At 44.7% G+C, this 10,056-nt stretch overlaps 2 protein-coding genes across 3 annotated transcripts; one reads left to right on the top strand and one right to left on the bottom strand.

Moving 5' to 3' along the window:
* Positions 1-1,184: 1,184 nt before the first annotated feature.
* LOC117435993 (ATPase PAAT-like) lies at positions 1,185-3,351 on the bottom strand. Its single transcript, XM_034061361.1, has 3 exons — positions 3,331-3,351; positions 2,612-3,084; positions 1,185-1,620 (listed from the first exon to the last, which is right to left on the bottom strand). Exons 1-3 carry the CDS (start codon positions 3,349-3,351, stop codon positions 1,392-1,394), a joined length of 723 nt encoding a protein of 240 aa, XP_033917252.1. The 3' UTR covers positions 1,185-1,391.
* Positions 3,352-4,351: 1,000 nt separating this feature from the next.
* Positions 4,352-9,880, top strand: LOC115946446 (ATPase PAAT). 2 transcript variants are annotated; one of them, XM_034062054.1, is made up of 7 exons: positions 4,352-4,564; positions 4,701-4,904; positions 5,792-5,864; positions 6,399-6,411; positions 6,499-6,605; positions 7,865-8,337; positions 9,312-9,880. In XM_034062054.1, the coding sequence occupies exons 1-7, from the start codon at positions 4,401-4,403 to the stop codon at positions 9,538-9,540; spliced, it is 1,263 nt and encodes a 420-aa protein (XP_033917945.1). In that variant the 5' UTR covers positions 4,352-4,400; the 3' UTR covers positions 9,541-9,880. The 2 variants fall into 2 exon arrangements, with proteins under 2 accessions (XP_033917945.1, XP_033917944.1); XM_034062053.1 differs by having other exon boundaries at positions 6,399-6,605.
* The last annotated feature ends 176 nt before the right edge of the window (positions 9,881-10,056 follow it).

The following is a 10,056-nucleotide window of genomic DNA, read 5'->3' as shown; positions in this document are numbered from 1 at the left end:
GAAGCTCCCCGTGACCTGGCTTCAGTGTGTGCTTGAGCCCAGAACCCCCCCTGTGTGCTGGGCTGCACCCCCAGAGCGTGAGCAGCAGCTCAGGGAGGGGATGTTTCTCTCCACACAGAATCCCTCACTAAAGGAGATGCTGAAGAATCCCCAAACCTCCAATACAGCATCTACACTCCTTCAGTGGTGGTTTTGATTTCAAATATCATCATTGCAGTAGTGGTGATACTGAAATACCACAAACACCAAGCAGGACACGGCTACCAAAAACTCCAAGCTCCTATTAACTCTTTCAGGATATGTTGGATTTGTGTCATCTTCTGTTCAGATTTGTCACCCAGAGAGGGGAGAGGGAATAATCCCAAACCAACCCAAAATCAATAAACCAACAGCTCTGGAATAATGCTTGGAAACACATCTCAACTATTTTTTGTAATTAAAAAAACTGTCAACTGAGTATTCTTCCCTTAAATCACTGAGCTGAAGAATGTTAAGTGTCTAATTGAGGGTGTTTAGAAAGCATCTGAAAACATAACAGGTATAAAGGGAATGTGAAGTACAAGATAATTCAGGTCTTTTTCTTAGAACAGCAAATCTCTGTCTTTTCAAATCACTATGAAACTGCGTTGGCACAAGTTAAGCTAAGGGAGAACTGTGAGATGTCTGTTCAAAGCAAATTATCCTCTCTGCAAACTCTGCTCCTGAGAGTTGCCACCATCAAGATATGAGAGTGTTCAAAAGACATTGTTTTTCCTGGAGAAGAAAATACAAGGCAGACAAGATAAGGATAGTGGACTCTGTGTGCCTGTGCTGCCCGTGAAGCCAACACTTCCTTCCCCATCAAAAGGTTTTACTTAATGTATTTAATGATTCTGAATAAAAGCAGTTCAAGTCAGGCAATGCCAGTCCTTCCTCTTACAGATGGAATAAAAAAGGTCTTTAAAAGAAATGCCACTAAAATAAATCAAAAGCACAAAAAAACTACATCCTGTTCTAACACTTAAATATTACACATCAAACATCAAGACAACAGAACAGTGAAGGGATGACATGTGGGTAGAAGGAAAAGCTGTAATTCAGTTTATTTTGATTACTTCTCCATTGTTCACACTGAAACTGGGAAACTGTTTCATACAGCTTTTAGTAATGCTCTTCTAATAAATAAGCAAGCCACAAAGGGCGTGCAAAATTCTCATGTTTAGGAAAAAACAGGCATTCTTGAGATCTCTCATAAAACTAACAACTGTGTGCAACAGTGGATAGAATTACAGTAACAAAATGCAAGTCAACAACACTGAAGATCCATACAGTTCTAACTCCATCAATACTGAGCTTTGTCAAGTGTAACTGCCCTCAAAGTCCCTCTCTTGAAGTCCTCTATCTACACACATCTATCTCTCTCCATTAGAGAACCCTCCATTAGAATCATAGTGTGCTTGTGAAATTCTGTTTGGCTGCGAGTTCTGAACCAGGTCCATTAAGAGAACCATTTTATTATCTATATGTGCCTGCAGAGCCTGGATTTGGCGATCAATATAGTCCATTAGTTTTTTCTCCATCAGATCCATATTTTTGGAGATCATCTTTTCCAAATAGGAGCAAATAGGCTGTTGTTCCACTCTGAGGAAAGAGCAAATAGAAAAGTCAGTATAACCTCTTAATGACAAGGGGCATGACAGATACCTTGGCAGATGAACTTCTATAGGCAAAATATCGGTTATTAGACAATGAACTGTAGAAGGTATTAGGGATTTAGCACACATGAAAACCTTCCTTGCAGCTCCCACATTTTACATCTCAGAATTCATTCACAAACACACAGGGTACACAGTCTTCTTCCTTAAACCTCACTTTGTGTTTCAAAGGCTCCGTGATGTATCAGACAGCTCAGTTATCCATAACAAACCACTCAACAGCATGCACAGAGCTCCCATGCTGTCCATGTGGCAGACTGCTCTTCTCACCTCAAGTGTTGCAAGAGTTACACAAACTGAGCAATTCTCGATTCCTGCATCTGCATTCTTTAAGAACAATGCAGGAGCTGGAGATGGTCAGTATCTATGAGAACACTGACTCCTACATCTCACCATTTCCACTGTTGTTCCACTGGTATCAAACTGGGTGCACTACTGCTACTACTAAGGTGTCTGCACAGTAAATACCAACAAATGAAGAGGGACAGGAAAGACCAGGGGATGATACACTAAATACATCAGAAAGATTCATGGCATAGGGTGTGGGAAAAATCTGACGTAAGAAAGTAGGAGGCAGAAGTAGTCAAATGCAAGTGTAGCAACAGACAAGAAACATAAGCCAAATGTATATGGAATTGCAGAAAGGCTACACTTTTTAAAAATCATAAAAGTTGAAATGGAGGCAAAAGACAACATTGTAACAACAAATGATGCTGAGATTTCTTCTGAGAAAGGCTCCTATATGCAAGCAGCTTATTTGAAAGATCAACTGTAAAGATGCTCATTGCCACACTGACTCTAAATCCACATCTGAAGCTTGACTATTGCTGTGAGAATAAGCCTTTCATTACATATGTTACTTCTTAAACTTGCCAATACAAACTACTACTGTAAGAAGTGTACCAAACTGTACTTACCCCACACACTGAATGCCCTCCTCCTTAGCCACTGCATGTTTATCAGAGCGCCTGTTGCCATCCTTCAGCCGAAGGTGATTTACCTGAGTGCACAAGTTCTGAAGGAAAGGAAGCAGCACCTGTGGAGTAGCTACATTTGGGGTTCCACTCTCTTGTTGGTTCATAGGCAAAGATCCCACCACTTTAAAATCATCTCCGAGATCAACTGTACTTTGCTGGGTAGAAAGTATTTCCGAATCAGAACTATTCTCTCTTTCAGGCACCTGCGTGCTTAGATCATGGCTTATTTTTAAGTCTTCATGTTCTGTGTCACTTGTTAAATGATTTTTAACAGGCAAAGTTTCACTGGCTGATGGATCCAGTGATGGCTGAAGAGCTGCACTGTGCAATCCATCTACTGCACGGTCACCCCCACAGTCTGCATTTTTCCCCAAGATAATCCAATTCAGTTTGTCTCCAAAAGGTGAACTGTTCTGATGGAAGAGAAACAACAGGATTAATATTGAAGTATTCAAATATACTGGAAATTAGACAACAAGAACAAGATCCTTTATTAATTCAGCATTCTACTACTGTGATAGAAAGATATAAAAAGTCGTTCTAAATTATATTCTCAGGGAAAAGCGCAGGGAAAGATTTTCCCTGGACGTATTATGTGTTAATTCTCTCATCACTCTCCCAGTCACAAAACAGTTTTACTGACTTAGTTTTCACCACACTGTGTCCCCAAGAGTGACCATTCCTAACATCAAATGGATTCAGGATACTGTTGGAATAGCTTCCTCTGCAGGATTAGGATCAACATCAAATGCTTTGTAAGAGCACGTACCCTTTAGCTGAATGTGACATACTTTTAATAACCACAAATAAGACAAACCAGCCCATCTACCTATACCCCAAATAGTACAGGGAACATGCCACTGACAAGCAGCGAGAATGGAACCAAGCAAAAGGGGAGTTGGCTGGCAAAGAAGGTTAAAATTAACCAGAGTCCTTCACTCTAGACTTGGTGTATAGACAGCAAATCCCTGAGTACACAACCTGTATTCACTGCACTCATCTACGGGCGGCAATAGCTAAACCAGGATTAAAATCACCCCTATAGAGCTCCCAACACAGGAGGGACAAGAAGCTGTTTGAGTAAGACCCAAAGAGAGCCATGGAGGTGCTGTGAGGACTGGAGCAGCTCTGCTCTGGAGCCAGGCTGAGAGAGCTGGGCTGGGGCAGCCTGGACAAGAGAAGGCTCCTGAAGGAGAGACCTGAGAGCAGCTCCAGTGCCTAAAGGGGCTGCAGGAAAGCTGGAGATGGGCCTGGGACAAGGGCCTGTAGGGACAGGACAAGGGGAATGGCTTGAACCTGCCAGAACAGGGGAGACTGAGCTGAGCTCTTAGGCAGAAGCTGTTCCCTGTGAGGGTGCTGAGGCGCTGGCACAGGGTGCCCAGAGAAGCTGTGGCTGCCCCATCCCTGGCAGTGCTCAAGGCCAGGTTGGACACAGGGGCTTGGAGCAGCTGCTCCAGTGGAAGGGGTCCCTGCCCGTGGCAGGGGTTGGAGCTGCATGAGCTTTAAACTCCCTTCCATCCGAAGCCATCACAACCATTCCCTCATCACGTGACACCCATTCCCACCTCATCCCCGTGTCCCAGGAGTTCCCCCCACTCATCTTGGCACCGCTCGCACCGCGCATGCTCAGAGCCCTGCCCTCCACCACACGCAGGCGCTGTCCGCCCGGCGTGGCTTGTGACGGTCGTGGCTCCGCTTCAGTCCCCGCTCGGCTCCCCGCGGTCCTGCGATGGCGGCCGGCTCTGTGGTGGTGGCGGAGCCGGCTGCCGAGCCGTGCGGCAGCCCCCGGCAGCCCTGCCGTGTGCTGGCCGGGTGCTCCTGGCTCTGCGTGCCGCCGGACGGCCTGGCCCGGGCGCTGTGCCTCAGGCGGGACGCGGGCGGCGGCGAGGCCGGGTGAGGGCGGTGGAGCCCCCGGGCTCCCCTCAGGCGGGCGGCGTGAGGGGGTGCCGGGCTGGGCCTGGGGGGAGTGCGGGCGGCGGGGTAGGAACGGGCCTGGCGGACAACGGGGCCGTGGTGCTTCCCCCCGCAGCACCCAGGCCGTGGTGGTGGAGCGGCGGACGGGCGGTGGGAGTGCGGCTCCCTGCGTGCTGCAGCTGGAGTGCCGGCCGGCTGGAGCCGCGGAGATGGTGTCCGTCGGTGTCGTGAGCGAGGCCCGGAACATGGAGGTGTACGTGGGAGAGGAGTACTGCGGGACAGGCCGGGGCGAGAGCATGGGCGCTGCCCGGCCCCCGGGGTGAGTGGGCACCGAGGGGAGCATGAGTCCGAGGCTGCGGGTGTCGGTTTAGGGGTGTTTGCGTTGCGTCCCCAACACCGTTTGGCCCTTCTCGTACTGACAGCACCGGTCTGTGTGTATCTGTAAGATGCTCGGTGCCTGCACCACAGCAGCCACTCAGTGTGGGCTCTGCAAAACTCTTAATGGGCACATTGCCTGTTACAACCTCAGTCACCGGTGGCTTGCAAAAGTGCTGCCTCCTTGATAAAGATACAAGGGTACGGTTGTGCCAGTTATCTCTTTATTCTCTTGTATTTAGTGAAACGTATAATTCAGTAAGTTGTGCTACACTGAAATACTGTTGTGTAAGGTGACAGAAGGGGTTAGAACAGGGGTAACTTATGTGTCCTTTAATCTTTCCGGGCACCAGATCCGCTCCTCTGCAGCAGATCTCTTTTAGCTGATCTGTACTAAAGTCTCTTTGATGTGTAGGCATCTCACACTTTTAGTAATAAAAGAGACAATAAAGAAGGTTTATTTCTCCCTTCAAGAATTTGTTCTGTGCTTTGGGGGGGGGAATTCTCTGTTGTTTTTAAGTCATTACATTGCACATCAGCTGTTCAATGAGCTAAATAAAAACAGACGAAAAACATCAGCAGAGATGTGTAAATAATGTGCTCTAGCAGATAATGTGTGTACCCATCCGCATCCTCCACACGTCCAAATCCCTTTTTACATAGGTATCCAGTGAGATTCAGTACAAGCTACATATGAGTATTAAAACTTCTAAACCCCATGAGAATCACTGTCATTCCAGTCACTTGTTTCGTATCTAAATATTTCCTGATATAGAGTATTTCTACTAAGAAAAGTTTATAAAGTGATGTCACAACTCTTTTATTTTCTAGTGAAACTGAAGAGGTTACTTTATACAAAAAATACCTGAAGTTTGAATGCCCTGCAACTTCCTGTAGAATTAAGGTAGGGAGTTGAACAGAACTGTTCTATTTTTGTCCTTTTAATCACTTGACTGAATTGCATTACTCTTAGTGAACTTATGGGGTTTCTACACTTAATCACTTCAGCAAATCACTTAAATATCTGTTAAAATGGTATTTTGCCCTTGTAGCGGAATTCTTTTCAATTTGTATCACAGTTTTCTCATTATGAAGACTGTGGGAGAGATAATACAGTCTTACAGAGGAAAACAGCTTCATAAACCAGATAAACTGCAGATCAGCAGTTGCTTTGTAATTAAAACTGTTAACTGTGATGTGGTTAAGATGATGAAAATTTGTATGGCCACTGATCTTAAATGCTTAGAATGCAGGCACCTCTCTTCCATTCAGACTTTTCCAAAGAGTTAATACAAAGGAGAAATGGGCATAATTTCCCTTGAAAAGAGTCTAGTGCTGTTTTTCCAAAGACTCAAAGAACGTATTGTCCCATACACACAAGGAAAACACTAAGCTGTTTGTTTCCTAACCAAAATATCTCTTTCCCTTCTTGCACCAGCTGCTCTCCATTGGTGAGAAACAAAGAGTACTCATCAGTAAAATAATTGTACAAGTGAAAACGGTGTCTGCAAAACTACCAACTGATTTTCCTTCACCAGGCTCGAGCATAGATCTAGACAGAGTGCAAACTATAATGGAGTCAATGGGATCTAAGTTGTCTCCAGGTGCTCAGCAGCTCATGGACATGGTCCGATGTCAGCAAAAGGTAAGAGACAATGCTTTCCACAAATGCTACTAATGTGTGACGTTGCCTTCTGTAACAATTAAGCATGTTCTAAACTGATCTGGTGTAAAGGTTTTATTAGTTTCTATAACCCACACTTTCTGCTATTTCCAGAGAATCCCAGACTGGTTTGTGTTGGAAGGGACCTTAAAGCTCCTCCAGCTCCAACCTCTGCCACAGGCAGGGACCCCTTCCACTGGAGCAGCTGCTCCAAGCCCCTGTGTCCAACCTGGCCTTGAGCACTGCCAGGGATGGGGCAGCCACAGCTTCTCTGGGCACCCTGTGCCAGCGCTTCAGCACCCTCACAGGGAACAGCTTCTGCCTCAGAGCTCAGCTCAGTCTCCCCTGTTCTGGCAGGTTCAAGCCATTCCCCTTGGCCTGTCCCTACAGGCCCTTGTCCCAAGCCCCTCTCCAGGTTTCCTGCAGCCCCTTTAGGCACTGGAGCTGCTCTCAGGTCTCCCCTTCAGGAGCCTTCTCTTGTCCAGGCTGCCCCAGCCCAGCTCTCTCAGCCTGGCTCCAGAGCAGAGCTGCTCCAGTCCTTGCAGCATCTCCATGGCCCTCTTTGGGTCTTACTCGAACAGCTTCTTGTCCCTGCTGTGTTGGGGGCTCCAGAGGGGTGATTTTAATCCTGGTTTAGCTATTGCCGCCCTTAGATGAGTGCAATGAATGCAGGTTGTGTACTCAGGGATTTGCTGTCTATACACCAAGTCTAGAGTGAAGGACTCTGGTTAATTTTAACCTTCTTTGCCAGCCAATTTCCCTTTTGCTTGGTTCCATTCTCGCTGCTTGTCAGTGGCATGTTCCCTGTAGTGTTTGGGGTATAGGTAGATGGGCTGGTTTGTCTTATTTGTGGTTATTAAAAGTATGTCACATTCAGCTAGAGGGAACGTGCTCTTACAAAGCATTTGATGTTGATCCTAATCCTGCAGAGGAAGCTATTCCAACTGTATCCTGAATCCATTTGATGTTAGTAATGGTCACTCTTGGGGACACAGTATGGTAAAAACTAAGTCAGTAAAATTGTTTTGTGACTGGGTGAGTGATGAGAGAATTAACACATAATACGTCCAGGGAAAATCTTTCCCTGCGCTTTTCCCTAAGAATATGATTTAGAATGACTTTTTATATCTTTCTATCACAGTAGTAGAATGCTGAATTAATAAAGGATCTTGTTCTTGTTGTCTAATTTCCAGTATATTTGAATACTTCAGTATTAATCCTGTTGTTTCTCTTCCCATCAGAACAGTTCACCTTTTGGAGACAAACTGAATTGGATTATCTTGGGGAAAAATGCAGACTGTGGGGGTGACCGTGCAGTAGATGGATTGCACAGTGCAGCTCTTCAGCCATCACTGGATCCATCAGCCAGTGAAACTTTGCCTGTTAAAAATCATTTAACAAGTGACACAGAACATGAAGACTTAAAAATAAGCCATGATCTAAGCACGCAGGTGCCTGAAAGAGAGAATACTTCTGATTCGGAAATACTTTCTACCCAGCAAAGTACAGTTGATCTCGGAGATGATTTTAAAGTGGTGGGATCTTTGCCTATGAACCAACAAGAGAGTGGAACCCCAAATGTAGCTACTCCACAGGTGCTGCTTCCTTTCCTTCAGAACTTGTGCACTCAGGTAAATCACCTTCGGCTGAAGGATGGCAACAGGCACTCTAGTAAACATGCAGTGGCTAAGGAGGAGGGCATTCAGTGTGTGGGGTAAGTACAGTTTGGTACACTTCTTACAGTAGTAGTTTGTATTGGCAAGTTTAAGAAGTAAAATATGTAATGAAAGGCTCATCTTCAGATGTGGGTTTAGAGGCAGCGTGGCAATGAGCATCTTTACAGTTAATCTTTCAAATAAGCTGCTTGCATATAGGAGGCTTTCTCAGAAGAAATCACAGCATCGTTTGTTGTTACAGAATTGTCTTTTGCCTCCATTTCAACTTTTATGATTTTTAAAAAGTTTGGCCTTTCTGCAGTTCCATATACATTTGGCTTATGTTTCTTGTCTGTTGCTACACTTGCATTTGACTACTTCTGCCTCCTACTTTCTTACGTCAGATTTTTCCCACACCCTATGCCATAATCTTTCTGCTGTATTTAGTGTATCATCCCCTGGTCTTTCCTGTCCCTCTTCATTTGTTGGCATTTACTGTGCAGACACCTTAGTAGTAGCAGTAGTGCACCCAGTTTGATACCAGAGGAACAACAGTGCAAAGGGTGAGATGTAGGAGTCAGTGTTCTCATAGATACTGACCATCTCCAGCTCCTGCGTTGCTCTAAAGAATGCAGATTCAGGAGTTGAGAATTGCTCAGTTTGTGTAACTCTTGAAACAGTTCAGGTGAGAAGAGCAGTCTGCCACACTGACAGCATGGGAGCTCTGTGCATGCTGTTGAGTGGTTTGTTACAGATAACTGAACTGTCTGATACATCACGGAGCCTTTGAAACACAAAGTGAGGTTTAAGGAAGAAGACTGTGTACCCTGTGTGTTTGTGAACGAATTCTGAGATGTAAAATGCGGGAGCTGCAAGGAAGGTTTTCATGTGTGCTAAACCCCTAATACCTTCTACAGTTCATTGTCTAGTAACCGATATTTTGCATGTAGAAGTTCATCTGCCAAGGTGTCTGTCATGCCCCTTGTCATTAAGAAAGAGGTTATACTGACTTTTCTATTTGCTCTTTCCTCAGAGTGGAACAACAGCCTATTTGCTCCTATTTGGAAAAGATGATCTCCAAAAATATGGATCTGATGGAGAAAAAACTAATGGACTATATTGATCGCCAAATCCAGGCTCTGCAGGCACATATAGATAATAAAATGGTTCTCTTAATGGACCTGGTTCAGAACTCGCAGCCAAACAAAATTTCACAAGCACACTATGATTCTAATGGAGGGTTCTATAATGGAGAGAGATAGATGTGTGTAGATAGAGGACTTCAAGAGCAGGACTTTGAGGGCAGTTACACTTGACAAAGCTCAGTATTTATGGAGTTAGAACTGTATGGATCTTCAGTGTTGTTGACTTGCATTTTGTTACTGTAATTCTATCCACTGTTGCACACAGTTGTTAGTTTTATGAGAGATCTCAAGAATGCCTGGTTTTTTTCCTAAACATGAGAATTTTGTATGCCCTTTGTGACTTATTTATTAAAAGAGCATTACTAAAAGCTGTATGAAACACACGGTTTCCTAGTTTCAGTGTGAACAATGGAGAAGTAATCAAAATAAACTGAATTACAGCTCTTCTTTCTACCTACATGTCATCCCTGCACTGTTTTGTTGTCTTGGTGTTTGATGTGTAATATTTAAGGGTTAGAACAGGATGTGGTTTCTTTGTGCTTTTGATTTATTTTAGTGGCATTTCTTTTAAAGATCTTTTTTATTCCATCTGTTATAGGAAGGGTAGTACTGGCATGGCTTAACTTGAACTGT

The sequence above is a fragment of the Melopsittacus undulatus genome, chromosome 4 (genome assembly GCF_012275295.1).
Source record: "Melopsittacus undulatus isolate bMelUnd1 chromosome 4, bMelUnd1.mat.Z, whole genome shotgun sequence".
Classification (NCBI taxonomy): Eukaryota; Metazoa; Chordata; class Aves; order Psittaciformes; family Psittaculidae; genus Melopsittacus; species Melopsittacus undulatus.
Note: the sequence above shows the minus strand (reverse complement) of the source record. Positions and strands in the feature narration are given on the sequence as shown.